The sequence below is a fragment of the Eutrigla gurnardus genome (assembly GCF_963514095.1).
Source record: "Eutrigla gurnardus genome assembly, chromosome: 16".
Classification (NCBI taxonomy): domain Eukaryota; kingdom Metazoa; phylum Chordata; class Actinopteri; order Perciformes; family Triglidae; genus Eutrigla; species Eutrigla gurnardus.
Genome location: NC_139927.1, coordinates 10724743 through 10741027, shown reverse-complemented (window position 1 = coordinate 10741027; position 16285 = coordinate 10724743). Strand labels below are relative to the sequence as shown.

At 44.7% G+C, this 16285-nt stretch overlaps 1 protein-coding gene across 2 annotated transcripts in view; it reads left to right on the top strand.

The window, feature by feature from the left end:
- Positions 1-16285, top strand: part of LOC311026704 (glutamate receptor ionotropic, kainate 2-like) — a 49606-nt gene that overhangs the window by 21934 nt on the left and 11387 nt on the right. For both annotated transcript variants that reach the window (XM_084030391.1, XM_084030390.1), the window contains exons 6-11: positions 1357-1530; positions 12985-13128; positions 14013-14120; positions 14268-14381; positions 14459-14665; positions 15337-15560. In XM_084030391.1, coding sequence (XP_083886517.1) covers positions 1357-1530; positions 12985-13128; positions 14013-14120; positions 14268-14381; positions 14459-14665; positions 15337-15560 — 971 coding nt within the window. The remainder of the gene's footprint in view (positions 1-1356; positions 1531-12984; positions 13129-14012; positions 14121-14267; positions 14382-14458; positions 14666-15336; positions 15561-16285) is intronic.

The window sequence follows — 16285 nt, the reverse complement described above, 5'->3', positions numbered from 1 at the left end:
CAGATCTTTTTTTATGTTCACACAATGTAATTATATACTGTGTTGTCATCTTTGTCTTATCAACTATAAAATGTGTCTGGTTCCCAACTGTTTTTCTTCTTTCTATTTTTTTTCATGGCTCATTGCGGAGCTTGTTGCAGGGCAAAAAATACACCTCTTACTCTGTGAGTCGGATTTAATATGAAAGAGATCTATTGGGATTGCAGATTATATCCTCAACCAGGAGCCAGTCAAAAAAAACTATTTTCAATTTGTGTATGAAGCTGAACATCCCCGAAATTTGCGCTGATCGAAATAGACGGCCCTTGAAGAGTTGAATAATTTTTCATGTACTTGTTTCTCTTTGCATTAAAGTATCAGTTGTGAAAGTTTATTCCGTACCAACCTTCTCACCCCGTGTGGCCGTCCACAACCCTGAGTGTTAGGAAACAAAAACAGCTGGAGATATATTTCGTTCTGACTCTGGCAGCGATTGAAGTTCTCTGAAGCTGTTTGATCTGGCCACTACAAAGATGGCTACGGCGCAGATGAACAGCGGCACATCTTCAGCGAGCCCAGAGAACAGAAGCCTGAGAGCTCAGATAATGGGCCTGAGCAGAACGAGGCTGTCACCCGTTTCCTCCATTATAGCTAGCAAACAAATGGGATGCTGTGTTGTTTGGAGCACAATTGGAAGGTCAGCGAAAGCTGACCTCAAAAAAAGAGACATTCACCAGTGGATAGGACACCCTGGTGCATCCTCGTACAAACCTGGCTGGATGAGAGGGCAGTGAGTGGCAGTAGGCAGGTCATTGGGAAAGGGAAGGGAATAGTGATTAGAAGCCTCTGTCAGCAGCACGCCGCTGCTTGTCGGGGTGGAAACATGCCTACTTTAACATCAGCCAGTGTTTGGCCGGGTTGGAGGCGACCGTGGCGGCCAAAGCTGCTGTATACTGGTACCGAGCCATCCGGCTTTCGGAATAGGACAGCAAACATTGACCGTGGCGCCTCCCCCCCCCCCATTTCGGCGTCCATCACCTGCTGTTGTTCTGTCAACTGTGTTGTTGCATCCCAAAGACATCTGCCTGGTGAGATGCCAGACATGCTGTATGCAGGACGAATGGGTTGTCCTTTCACTTCCACATGATAGATGGCAGTCCACCAAGAGCCTGTCTGTAACCTTGAAAACCTTGTCTTCATCAAGGCCGCTGCCTCAGCACCGGATAAAAACGGCCCCCTGAAATACCTTTAACTGCACCCTTCTGCTCCCACTCATTAGAGCCGCCACTCAATTATCCGATCTGTATTATAGGGGGCAGATGAGAAATGTACGAGCAAAGACGAGGAATGAATCATTTTTCGCTTTATGCACCCCAGGACCTTTTCGCCCTGGACATGGAGCCGTATCGTTTCAGCGGAGTCAACATGACCGGGTTCCGCATCCTCAACACAGAAAACTCTCAGGTGTCGTCGATCATCGAGAAGTGGTCCATGGAGCGACTTCAAGCCCCGCCCAAACCGGACTCGGGCCTGCTGGATGGATTCATGACGGTAGGCGCAAAGCTTTTTATGTGGCTTACGTAATGCAAACGTTAATGCTGTGTATGCAAAAAGAAACATGTTTATGGCTGCACTTCATTCTTTGTCCAAATGGCCGAATCAATCTGAAGGCATATGTATACGCAACGGCACCTTTAGGGGTTTTACCCTGCAAGTGTGAATGAATGATCTCTACGAAGCAACGTGGCTGTACATAAACATCATGTCTGCAAATCTATAATATTTACAGAGAATATACGAGCACCAGTTGTCAATCACAAGTCAGGGCTCCGAGGGGCCGGGCACGGGGAGGCAGCATGAACGCCCTCTGCGCGGTGCTTTTCGGGGGCTGGTGCTCCTGGGTCTAAATGCTCCGTAATGAGGCGGTGTGAATGGTAATAGCCGTTTATCTGCCCTCCTGCCTCTCACAACTCTCCTCCGGGAGCGTGGCCAAAATATGACAATCTGTCAGTGTTCATGCAGAGAGAGGGAGCAAATTGGATGGAAATTATGGCCTTGGATTTTTAGGACGCCGTCCAAAAAATCATGGGATAAGGTTATTTGAAAGTGGGAAAAAAAAGGGGGGGGGAATGGAGCTCGTCATGGACGTTCAAGGTCCTTCTCTGGGTGTTGTTGTAAACAGCGAATTTACTCCACCTCCCTCACAATGCCTGCGCCCCTGCTTTCAGCCAGCCTTTCTCTCTGCTTGCCAGATCTGGTGTCAGAAATCTGAGTAGTAGACGTGTTGTGACTTAAAGAGAGAGGTGCCTATTCATATATTATTCATACGTGGAGGGATGCATCTATTTATTAATTCACACTTACAGAAATGTGGAAATCAATGTGTTTTTTTATGTTCTTTCCTAATAGAGCTTACTATGTTGTCTTGCCAGAAACATACAGAACAAACAGCTCTAAATATGTTGTATTTCCTTTAAACAACAGTGCGCACATAAGCATGGCTGTATGTAAAAAGATTAATGGAGTGCACATAGAGGTTAAGTCACTTGATTTTTTTTTTTTCCCTCTGCCGGAAATTAATGGCTATTTGTGGGGAATGTTGAATTGATTCATTAGCATTGCATGAATCATTTTGTCAGATTCAATGCTACATATTGACATATCTCAGTGGACTAGAACCGGCATTAAATAATGAAAAATGCGTCCAAAGGCTCCTGCAAGCTTGATAAAGTACTTCATTAGAGTGCTGTTTCTGTTAATCCGGGCTCTGATGTATTTTATTCTTGAGAGTGTTTCGCCCTAAGAGGATTCCTTATAATGCGTCAATGAAGAAACGGTAGCAGGAATATATAAAAAACAAAACATTGTGATTTTCATTATATAATAAAGGAATAATGGAGAAGCAGTTTCTACATTACAAACGTATGGTTGTGGAATAACATTTGGTTTCTCTGCAACTCAATGCGTTTTATTAATTTATAGATCTGCCCGACATTTATGCTACACTGCTGTGGGCTGAAAAGCTACCTTGAAAGGTGTCATTAAACTAAAGTGGGCTGCAGCAGGCGGTGTGTGACCTTCCACCCACGACCCTCCCTCCAGCCTTTTATACCCCCCCCCCCCTCTCAAACCTCATTCTCTGCAACACAGAAGCCTTGCTGGGCTCCGGGCTTGTTTGTGCTCGGTGACCAGGCAACAGTTGTGTAGCGGTGGTTGCCAGGACAACGCCATCCGTGTCACCTTGTGATTTCATGAAGGATTGATTGACTGAGATGGGAGGGGGAGGAAGGGGGGTGGAGAAGGTGAGATGGCGGCAGCAGGGAGGGAGTTGATGAGGATGAGGAGTGATGGGGAGGGGGGGTAGAGAGGTGCATGCGATGTTTTATCACGCCACTGGGCTCGCATTAGTGCGGGCTGGTGTATAATCACTGTGACGGAGCCTTGGGTGAGGCCGAGTGCTGCCTCTCAGGGGGGGGGTTGCATAATGAGACGTCCTTCCTCGGCCCAGGCACGCTCGGACGCCGCCTCTCGACTCTGTTTTCTAGAGGTGTCTCCGACCTGGAGAGAACCAAAAGAGGGGCAGGGGGTATTTTCCTAATTCATCTGTATGCCGACGTGCAGGTGCGTGTGATAATCATACGTTTATGTCCACTCTTAATTCATATCCCTGCTGTAATTTGGAGCTCAGATTGTTGTTCCCCTCGATCCTCCTATGTGAATTAACCCACAAGGATGGATGGATGGATGGATGGATGGAAGGATGGATGGATAGATAGATAATCAGATTATTATCTTGTCCCATTTGTGTGTAATTACTGCCTGCGGCTAATGAGATATTTGGTTTGAATGCTTCTAATTTGCATTCTTTTAATTCCCCGTTCGCCGAGCTAAGTATAGCCTTGGATTAAATTGAGGAAAAGAAAAAAAAAGCATGAGTTGTGCGCCTCACTGAGGCTTAACGGCCAGACGTTTTCTTCATCTGCATCATTTTATTTACGTCTACATTTCATTGAGCTATAATTACCACAACAGCGGGGCGGGGTTGTTCTCCAGTGTCACCAGTGCAATCCTGGTGTAATGGCTCATAATAATAACTTAATAATAAAGAGAGGCTGTGTGGGTAATATGTTGGTAACATGGCGGTGCTTTAGTTGGGATGGGACACTGTAAAAAGCATGTTAGCTTGACGCAGATTCAACTAATTGGGAACACAACAGACACACAAAAATACCTAATGCTCAATACTGACAAGCCAATAAACAGAATCCGCAAATGTGACCTTTTTTTCCCCCGATCCATCAGCAGCAATTACCGAGATATCCTTGAGCAAGACACTTGACTTCAAATCGGCACAAGAACACACAAGCTCAGCAAATTTTCCCAGGACGCTGTACAGTAAATAATTGCTAATGGCAATGAGATATATAAAAACAATGACACAGCATTTTGTCCACACACAGAAAAGTAAATTGTCATAAAAACGCAGTTTGACTGCACACAAGGAAAGCTCCTTTTAGTGGCATACAGATGATAAAAGGGGGGAAGAGAGACAGATGTATTTCCACTTAAATGTCCATAATCCGTAAGAGTTTAACTACGCAATACTGTTTATGGCCAGCATTTTCTTCCAGTAATAGCTATTCAGTGTATTTGCGTTATGTAAGTGCCTCCCTATGTACTCGTTAATGGCAGCCTGCCTTTTCCCCCACAGGATGCAAAGTGCATACCCACTCACGGGGAAATGACAGGAAACGATGCATGCTGGGTCCCATTTCGCCAAATTTGCAGCATAAGATCATTTCCTCGACTTTTTAAATTCTGACACATTTCGCTAATTATAACAAATTCTCCACCTGCGACGCGCGCCTGAACGTCTGAGTTCCCGCGCAGATTTATCCTCAATTGTGAGCGACAGTCATTGCTGAAACGTGACGCCGCCACCATTTGCTGTCTGCCTGTAAATAATTGGGGCTTTGCAGATTGCTTTCTTGAAACGGGCCCTCGCTTGTTGCATGTGAGATAAAAATTTTGCTCACGAGTCCAGTGGACTTCTTCACCAGACTTGGATTATAACAATGACTCAAAGACTTTTCTCAGTTAGTTTTGGCTCAGTGTAAACACACACACACACTCTTTTTCTTTCACTCAAGGTGTGTTTGCAGCCCTCGGTGGTCGATATACGTAATTTACGAACTGAACTCCGGGACCTGTGTTATTAAAACCCACTTGCCGGCACCACCAGATCAATAAGAGCTGAAGATACAGCAACAGGTTTTAACGTATACATTTTAGGGCGTACGACTTTGCTTTTAGAGAACTACACTATGAATGTTTTTTTTTTTTTGTTCTCAAATAAGGGAGTCTGTGTACAGAGGAAGAGAAAGGGGGAGGGAGCAGGGTCGCAGAGGGAATGTACAGCGGGGACGGACAGACGGGGAGAGACAAAGGGAGACGGAGGCAAGAGAACAGATACCATGCGGCAATAACAAGCACTGATGGGAATAGAGTAGGAGCCACCCACACAGGGAGGATGGGATGGAGGAATCTGTGGTTCCAAGGTGTTCTACCATGCATGTTTACATACGAGCGCGTGTTTGTATTCTAAGTGTGAAGCAAAAGATTTCTGCATCAGTTCCCCCGTGTGTGGTGGGGGGACTTGGCTGCAGGTTTGCTGTTGGGTAAGCACATTGCTGCCCGGAATCTGACAATGGGAAATAAGAATACCGATGCGTGAACCCCTCTCCCGCCTGAGCTTCATTCATTCAACCAAATGAGGGTCCTCGGTGTGGCTGTTGAGCCAAATCTGGAGTCCCCCAGTCAATATGATATGGAGTAGAGGACACATCCTGTCTTTTTCTTTTTGCCTGATATGACACACTGCACCAATGCACATTCCTGGAAATGTGAGTCCTTATTTGTGGGATTAATTTTAAGTGATCAAAAAACGGAGTTTTCACCCTGCAGCTTAAATGATGCTACATTGGAATAGCGTTATAGTGCATCCACCTGCCAATTAGCTGATCACAGTTTATTAATATCACTATATTATACTTGTCAGGTAATTATAAACAAGGGAAGTGTGAAACAGTGAAGCAGTTACATAATTTGTCCACCAGGATTTACACATAACCATATTATCGGGTCCCTTATGAAAATATTTTCATGTGCCTCTTTATATCATAGATTTTTTCTCCTCATATATATATGTGTGTTTCACAGTCTAATTAGGCGTAACACTGTATCCATGTGGAAAGGTGCAATGTCTGGTTTGTGATATACAGAGCGAACAGACTGCACTCCACACAGGTTCACAGGCTGGTTGCGTCCATTACAGCAGTGTGATCTCCCTCCCTCTGATCCCAGTTGGCAGAGGAGAGAGCCTTTTAAAGACCGCGACTGTGGAGAGCAGACACTTGATGCCCTGTGCCGGGCACCACCAGCTGGGCTTGGCACAGCGTCGACATTATTAGCACCGATGCTCCCCTCGGTCCATAGGAGCCTTGTTTGAGAGAAAATAGGCAGCCGGAGAGAGGTGGGGAGACGGAATTTAGAGAGAGATTTATTATCTTTTTTTCCCCCTCGACATTTGCTCTCTCTACATTTGACTTGAATGTGTTTATTGTGTTTGCTGTTAATAAACTAAACTAAAAGAGAATTCATTACAATAATAAACGACAAAACTTTGATACTCTGGACATTTTTGTAAAGTGTATGAAGCTAATGAAGCGAGGGCAGGAAACATCTGTGGAGTGGGGGACCTACTAGCGTCTTCAGCTAAACGTGACTGGAGGCTAATTTAAATATGAGGAAGGGCCATCATGTTAAACAGCCACTTAATCAGTTGTAGGTTAGGCAGCGTGGTGCTAATTAGGGAGGACTCTGAAGGGGACAGTGCCTCCTAAAGCACGCTGTTTCCTGAAGGGTCTGGTGAGATGGCATTCACGTCTTTTGCGGGGCTCAATAAAATAGCGAGGCGCGTATCATGTTTGGTGTTTCTCATCTGCACTTACAATAACAACCCGGGCACAGCATGTACATGACGTTCCTGTTTCCCATGCAAAACGTTCTCTGGATGATCTGTAATCTTTTTAACACTCGAGTAATGTTTTTTGTAATATTTTAAACATTAATTCCTTCATTTTAGATTATATAAAACCATTACTGAGCCGCAGACAAATAAATACTTGCCTGTCATGGCAGGCAGTGAAAAAAGACATATTTAACCTTGTTAAAATAGCCAAAGTTTAGTGTTATTTAACTAATATTAGAACACCAACATTCGTTTAACATTATACCTGCTAAGCATCCTCATGTTAGCATTGTCATTGTGACCAAGTTAGCCTACTGGCATTAGCTTTTTGCTCAAAGCGCTGCTGTTCATATAGTTCAGACCTGCTAGTGTGGATTCAGACTCGTAATCTTGTTATGCAGTAAATAAAAATATTGCTTTTTCAACCAAATCAACCAAAATCATTTTTATAGAGATCAGTCGTGTTTCTGGTTGCATCATCAGGGGTTTGGAAGAAAGAGAAGAGGGACTAGGTGGTTGGCACGAATAGTTGTTTTCCCAGTTCAAATATTCTGTATATATATTTGGTATTACAGAAAACAATCACGTGATGAGGCAAGTTTGTCTTAAACAAAAAGACGACTCAGACTTTGATAAAAGGAGTTCAGTGCAGGTCAGAGTAGAGATTCTTAAAATATTCAAGCATCCATCACTATTTGATAAGTTAAGCTTACTTTACAAGCACTCCATCAATACTGAATAAATGTATAGAGAAATACATCAAACAGAGTTCGGCTCACTTTCTCACCGCTCCCAGAGGATCCTTTCATAGAAACCGCAGCAGTGTAGTCTTTTTATATCCTCCTTTAAAATGTGCTTAAATCTACAATAAAACCATGAATGTGCTTTCACATAAATCCACCACAATCAATGGATCCGTTGCCCAGGGATCCTCGCTGGAAGAATCCGGTCCTGTGAAGAAAGACTCATAAAAAAAATATAATTCAACAGGGCTGCTCTGTTGCCTCAGCATGTGGAAATGCAATGTGAGAAAGGGATTAAACCTCCAACGCACAACAGAAAAGAAAGAGGGGAAAAATGACAGTGACTGTGTTGGCAAAGCTCCCTATACTCACACTCTGAGCAACACTCATGCACAGCTCAGTGAAATACTGTAGAGAGTGAGCGGGGAAGGCAGGGGGAAGACGGTGTAGGAAGATGAAAGGGAGTGACTGAGGAGAGGGGGGGGGGGGGGGGGGCGTCTTCGGCCACGACGGAAGAGACGGAGTGTAAAAGTAATGGACGGAGAAAGAGACAGCGCCATTCTGAGCTGCAGTCACCCGAGGGGTTTTTCCCCACCAAAATGATCTGACACTGCCTGTTTTTCCTTCTCTGCCACGAGGCCTGAAACAGCCATAATGTGCCCCATAAATCACACGTGTCACATTTCACTGTTTTTCAACTTCTACTCTTCATTTCCTACAAGTTGAAAGTTGTTCTACTTTTTTCCCCCCACAGTCTCATGTAACACACCAATGCCAGAAATACATACAGATGTATGAATTAGAATGTAATAACTTCACTTGTATTAAATAGAGCAAATAACCGTGTTGAGACAGAAACATTTATATCGCTATTGCTAGCCTAAGCTTCGTCCAAAAGTATCAAACCTGCCACTCTAAAGTTGACTAATTTTTGCATCTTCTTTAATTTGTACAAAAACAAAAGTGTATAAAAGAGAACAGGCATTAAATCACAATATGTCCTCTTTTTTTACCTCTGGACAAACCAAGCTAGCTGTTTCCAATCATTATGCTAAGCTAAGCTAACAGACTGCTAGCTCTCAGAGTGGTATCTCCTCACCAAACCCTTGACGACAAAGCAAATGTGCATTTCCCCAAATCCTCGTGTTATGCAGCTTCATCCATTGTCAGAGAGTCCACTTTTGTCTGTGCGTTCCGCTCATTAACTAGCAGCTCTTTAAGAGACCTTCCTAAACTCGAAGTCCATCACTAATTAAGCACACATGATTTCCCACAAGTGGCCGTCCTCCTCATGAGAATCTCCTCTTGGCAGATAACACACATGCACTATCTCACTCAGTGAGGGGTTGAGATTAGGCGTTCTTGATTAAGGCAGAATTTACAAATCGTGGGGAACTCTTTACAGAAAACTCCACTTGACAGGGAAGGTTTTAATTGCTCAACACATAAAAAGTTTAGAAATGCAGTAATATATCAGCAGAAATTGGCACTCATATGCTTGCACCAACTGTGCAGTGAGGCAGAACAGACGCATATAAACTATGGAATGAAATGAATAATTACCTCCTCCTTCTATCAAATCATCAAACCCCCATGGGTCTGTCTGTGATCTGAGGGCAGAGTGGCTTCAGCTCCAAGAAAACAATGAGCTGCTCTCTCTCCCGCTGACACTGTGACTCCGATGCTGATGGCAACGCTGCCGGTGTGTGTGTGTGTGTGTGTGCGTGTTTGTGTGTTGTTGCTCTGTGCCTAGCAGCTGCAGCCCAGTGATGCATGGTGAATAACAGGTCAGTACTAATCTCATTAGGGCTAATCAGATGTATATGATATGTATAAACAGTGGAGCTCTACTGTACACAAGCAGCAGCAGTACACGTCCATCACCAGACAGGGAGTGTGTGTGCGTGTGTGTGTGTGTGTGTGTGTGTGTGTGTGTGTGTGTATGTGTGTGCGTGTGTGTGTGTGTGTGTGTGTGTGTGTGTATGTGTGTGCGTGTGTGTGTGGACGATTGATGGAGACGAGGTGAGAGGAGAAAGAGAGATGTCATTTTTCACGGTGCAACATTATCAGAGGAATTATGGAATTATGCACAGGTGGAGAGCTGGTGTGAATACTGATGCAGTCAAAATGAATATATTTGTGTTAGAACACACACACACACACACACACACACACACACACACACACACACAGCAGCAGCTAGTTCAGGAGAGTTTGCAGTCCACCTGTTCTAACTGAGGAAAGTGCATGAAACTATGACAAATGAGGCATGCCTCAGGGAAGCTTGAGGTTCGTCACTATGTCGTATGCACGCCGCTAATTGGCTCCTGCATATGTGCGTTCATATTTGTATGCTTCTCAGCCGTTGTGCATGTGTGTGTGTGTGTGAGAGGGAACATGCAGGGATGAACTAAGACATCAAGGGCCGGAATAGGAGATGTAAGGCGTAAAAAAAAAATTTAAAAAAAAACGTGATTCATTAAATGTAGGGAAAGGGCATCTGGGCTGAAGCTGAAGCTGAAGCTGTAGCGGAGGGAGACTGTGTGATTTGGTGTGGGTGTTTGAGTGAGAGAGACATGGAGAGGCGAGAAAGACAAGGCGACAGAGGTTTTGGGCATCTTGTTTGAAACCCGTTCCCGTCTCTGTCTGAGTGTCCCAGGCTTTCCAGATTGGTTTCACTTAAATCACGCTTGGCTGCGAAATAAATATCAAGATCATTCTCGGATTGTTTTTAAATTGAATGCAATCTGCCAGAGCTGTGAGCCATCATTTCACATGTTTTTTTCCCCCTCTTCCCGCCCCTCTTGATCTTTCCTTCTTCTACTTGATGCCAGCCTCTCTTTGTTTCCATCACAAAGGGAGATTTTCAGGAATTGTTCTGTACCGAAATAGGAAAAAAAAAAAAAGATCTCCGCCACATAAATCATTCGAGCCTGACAATATTTGATAAATCGCGGCAATCAGAAGTTAAAAGATGGAGGAAGTATTTCCAGGGATGGTTGTTAAGTCTGAGGAGAAGCTAATAGAATGACATAAATCCTTTCAACAAAGAGGCTGATCGGGGGATTGTGTGGAGTGTTTTAGCCTCGGAGTGCAAACACAGCAGCAAGCACAACTGTGTTTACACTGTAAAACATCTAATAAACTCCCGTTCTCCAAAAACCTGAGAACTCTCGGAGCCAAAAATCGATTTTTATGTTACAATAAACAAAGTGCCGTCTCTAACCTCTAATGTTGCCCAGATAAAAAAAAACACTACTGCTGATGAAGCATGTTTATATTGTGAGAACTCTATAAAATTGTCATTGGAGCTTGTTTTAAGGCTGTTTCTTCATTAAGAAGTTACGGTGTTCTGTGTATGATTCATCATGAAGTAGAATTATTAAATTCTTCAGTTACACATCAATGCTTGCTGAAATTTCCTAGCTGGATTTAATATTCAGGAATAAGTTAGAATGAAACGTAGAATTAAACATAAACTTCCAGGAACTTTCCTGAGTTTTTCCCAGAATATATTTAGAAATATATAATACTCTGCATGCTGTAGTTTGACCCTGATGAATGAAGTGTCCAGATGGAAAAACGTGAATGGGTTATTGATGGATTTTGGAAGGAAAAAAGTCTAAATTGTTGAAAGTCAAAGAAAGTCAAAAGCAAAAACGAAAGTGAAGAGGTGCACATAAAAAATAAAGCAGCACAGATTTTATTTGAATTTCATGAACTCAACCCTGGCAGAGACAAACTCAAATTCCCAGTTTGTTGAATAAATAAATTCACAATGTATCATGTAGTTGAGAAGGACTGACACTAAAAATCCCTTGAGATGTTTATGAGGACACATCTGCAAAATGAATCAAATAAGCCTATAAGTCAATAATAGTTAACGCAATAATTGTAGGATTGGAGACGATGCATTTTCCCTTCAGTGGAGGAAATCGGGTTTGGATACCGACTGTGTGCAGAACTCACCATTCAACAGAACAGATTAGCAGAATGACACTCTCTTCCTAATCAGCGTTCGCCATGAACACCACAACACATCCACATGCCGCCTGCACCGGGGGGAGAGCAGATACGGCGGTAGCTGTCCACTTTTTGGATGAAAGAGCGCAGCGATGAGTCCCTCATCCTCTGATCTGCTGCTGCCTTTGACATCAGCAGTCACCAACTCCAAACGCACGGGGGAAACGGGGGGACAAGCAAAAAAATCTGAGCAATCTGTCCACACGCCACTCCCCCCTCCCCTCCCCTCCTCGCTCTCTGTTCTCGCTGAAGCAAGATATATTTCTTTAATTGACCTGCCACTTTAAATATGGCTTGGATAAATTGTCCCCTTCCAGACCCTTCCTGCATCCCCCCACATGGATGCTCCACTGCGCCTATAGCCTTAACATACAGGACATACTGGTCTCCTGCTGTGCCAAGCCTTATTCTCTCCGACAGCCAGCGCATCCACAAAAAGACCCTATAGCTTCAGATACTTTTGCGTTCCCAGAGTCATTTTTCATGCTCTCTCTCTCTCTCTGGCGGGGTCGGTCATCCAGGACTTGTCGAATGAGATCACCACAGTGTATTTCAGCCCGTTTGTGGGACCAAATTGCGTTAACCTGGGGTGAATGTAGAGCGTCTCACACTGTGAGGACAGACGGCATGAAAAGGAACTCACGCGTGCCACGCGGAGAGGATCTCACAGTCCGGTGTGAGAATATTTCTTCTCTCGCTCCCTTTGATGACTTAGTAATGGGGTTACATGGATGACCGGCATTCGTGCTTTTCCCCGGCCGAGCTTTGTGCTGTGTACTTAGCATGTTACGGCAAGTCTGCCAGTCAGAGTTGTCCCATATGCACTGGTGCCTGTTTAGCATTCCCTCTCTCTAGAGAACAGGCACACCCATCAGGACCCATTAGTCTTCACAGTGACAGGCCGGCCTTCCGCTGAGAGACTCTCCCTGGCGGAGCTTTCTCATCGCCTCAGACGGTGGTCGGGTATTTTTGCTAACAGGCTGCGACACCGCGCCATTTGTGCGGGGCATTTTACTGCTGGCGTTTGCTCCTGATTTGTGTTCTCTCGTCCCGACACAAGAGTAAAATCACCTGATATTTCACACGGCTTCCTGTGTTTCCTCCGCAGCTGGACAAGTGGACGGATTAAAGGTCACGCGGGACGGAGGTATTGGCGGGTGTTATGAAGGGGAAAAAAAACGTCTAACGATATTACCTTCCTGTTCGCAGACGGACGCGGCGCTGATGTACGACGCGGTGCACGTGGTGGCGGTGGCGGTGCAGCAATCGCAGCAGATCACGGTCAGCTCTCTGCAGTGTAATCGCCACAAGCCGTGGCGCTTCGGGGGGCGTTTCATCAGCCTCATCAAAGAGGTACAAGGCCGACCGCGCCATCAACATCTCCACCTCTGACCTACGGGATCTGCTGAACACTGTAGCTCAGCCATGTCATATTGATCAGTGCCGTCGCGGGTTTCGCCAGCGTCTGGGAATCACTGGAGTGCTTCTTGTAAAATTAGTTTTTTTTGCATTATTCTCTTGTGGAAAATTCAAATCATCATGATAAAACATTCTTAAAGGGCCAGTGTGTCAAGTTTCTATGAGATGAACACAAGAAATGTACACTGTCCCTTTAACAAATTTCGTAATCTTAATCTCCATAATGTAATCTAACTAACCACAGCATTATCCACAGCAACGACAGGCTCTTTTTTTCTGATGTTTCACTCCCTGTTGCCAATTTTCTCTGCATGCACATCCCCCCCCTCCCCCCCTGTTCCTATCAAAGCCTCCGTGTGTCTCTTTAACTGTGGCCGGGGTCAGCCATTTGCTTTGTTCTACAAAGCTCTTTCATTCCGTGGATGGTATCATTGCAGGTAATTTTCCGAATGAGCCCGTGATAGTAGCTGGCGCTTCCTCCCCCCCTCCCCGTGTCTGCTATCGCTCTCCATGCCCGTCTGTTCCTCCGACGGCTTTGAAGTGAAACTTCAAGCACAATGAACCACATGCATAATGAACTCTTACCTGTCAAGCCCGCTTCCATTCGCGCTGCTTTATTGTTTCTTGTTATGTTGTCGAGGTAGACAGACAGCGAGGGGGGGGGAGCCAGACGAAATTCATAATTGGGGACGGAATAAAGTTTCACGGTTAGCAGTTAGATTGATGCTGTTACGAAGGACCATAACTTAAGGTTAATGGAACGAGGGCGATGAGGATTTCTTTTTTTGGTTTATGACGCCGTTCGCCTCCGTCTGCAGGCGCACTGGGACGGTTTGACGGGACGTGTTCTCTTCAACAAGACCAATGGACTGAGGACAGATTTCGACCTGGACGTCATCAGTCTGAAGGAGGAGGGGCTGGAAAAGGTGTGTCCACATCGGTGTAGTTGATGATATGTGACTTCTGAGTCTTAAAGGGGGGGAGAAAAAGCAATTGTTGGATGGATGCTTTTAAACATTATTTATCCTTTTCAGATAAGATGATATAAACTTGACACTGAGTTGTTTCTACAGATTGGAACATGGGATCCTCCCAGCGGTCTGAATATGACAGAGTCTCACAAAAGCAAGACATCCAACATCACCGACTCTCTGGCTAACAAATCCCTGCGTGTATCCACTATACTGGTAGACAAATGGAAACAGAAGCAGCACACACAGTCACACAATACACAGAAAAAAAACATCTTCTTCTCCCCGTACAGGAGGAGCCTTATGTGATGTTTAAGAAGTCAGACAAGCCTCTGTATGGGAACGACCGTTTCGAGGGCTACTGCATCGACCTGCTGAGGGAGCTCTCCGGCATCCTGGGTTTCCACTACGAGTTGCGGTTGGTGGAAGACGGGAAGTACGGAGCGCTGGATGAGACCACGGGCCAATGGAATGGCATGGTGCGGGAGCTGATGGACCATGTGAGTCGCCTATCGTCGGGCATGCACGTTGAATGATGCAACGAAATGCAAACAGATAAACGGATAAATAATGCAATTACTCTAAATCCCTAAAAAGCAGATTAACAAACATGTTCTGCATTTTCAGTTTATTTAAAGGCAATAACCAGTCACGGCTGAGACATCTAGGCAATTGAATGCTCACATTTAATTTAATTTACCGCCTCCACTACTGGGTGGTAGTTTGTTAGTGGAAAAATAAAAGAGATCAACCTACAGAATCTCATAAATCAGTAAACCTGTGTGATGAATAACTTGTTTCTAGGAGGAGTTACACACAAAAAACAGATTGTTGCCTTCATGACTCACCCTTGACAGCACATGAGAAGCATCAGATATACAACCTGTCATTTCCAGCCTCCTACCTGCTAATCCATCTGAACGAATGACCTATCTGTCTGTCTGTCTGTCTGTCTGTCTGTCTATCTATCTGTCTGTCTGTCTGTCTATCTATCTATCTCTCCTCTGTCGTGGCTCTCCACCCTTCACACATTTACCAGACCAGCCGTCGACAGAAATCAGATGTTAATCCAATCAGCTGTTTTTATTTTTTTCATTTTTATTGGTTGACTCAAACACGTATCACCCTCTCCTCCCTCCCCCTTAAATCAACCACTATTATCTCATTGCAGAAAGCAGACCTGGCAGTGGCTCCTCTGGCCATCACCTACGTCCGGGAGAAGGTCATCGACTTCTCCAAGCCCTTCATGACGCTGGGGATAAGTATCCTGTACCGCAAGCCCAACGGCACCAACCCCGGGGTCTTCTCCTTCCTCAACCCCCTGTCGCCCGATATCTGGATGTATATTCTGCTGGCTTGCTTGGGTGTCAGTTGTGTGCTGTTTGTCATAGCCAGGTAACATGCCCCTCCCTCCCTCCCTCACCTGTTTGCCTGCTTTCACTAACACACAGCAGTTGCTCCCTCCGGCCCTGAAGAGGGGAATTTATTCACTGAAAACCATCAAGCTGTGACTGGTTGCAAACACACTACAGGCCGACCATGCCTCATTATTCTTAGATGGCTTCAGTGATGTAGATATGGTCTACAACAAAGGAATACATTTAAATAACTTACTTTAGAGGAGCATACCAGTGTTTTTACACGTTTGCTTGTGCTTTACACAATTGTTGATCATTTTCCAAAGCTCACGGTGGCTTGGGAGTGGGACTATCGTCATAAAATACAACAGCTAGGGAAGTCTGCGTGTGCCGAAACAATAAATCTCACATTTCAGAACCTCCCACCGGCACACGGAAAGTTTTCATAGCGATTGTTTTATCGTCGTCATCGAGCATTGATCAACTTTACTTTAATCATTTTGATGAAAAGACAAAAAGAGGCAATGATTACACAAAAAAAAGAAAAGGGAAAAACACTGGTGTAGTCATTAAAATCAGCTGACTCCTCACACTATTTCGGGCACGTTTGCACGAGCGTCAGCAACTGCGAAACCAGCTACGTGAATATATATTATATACGTTTTAATCTGCCGTAAGAAATGTACGAGTACAATTCTTACAGATATCTTGATCATCCCCCCTCCCCCTTAAATCCCCCGATGCATGACCGATGTAGAAAGA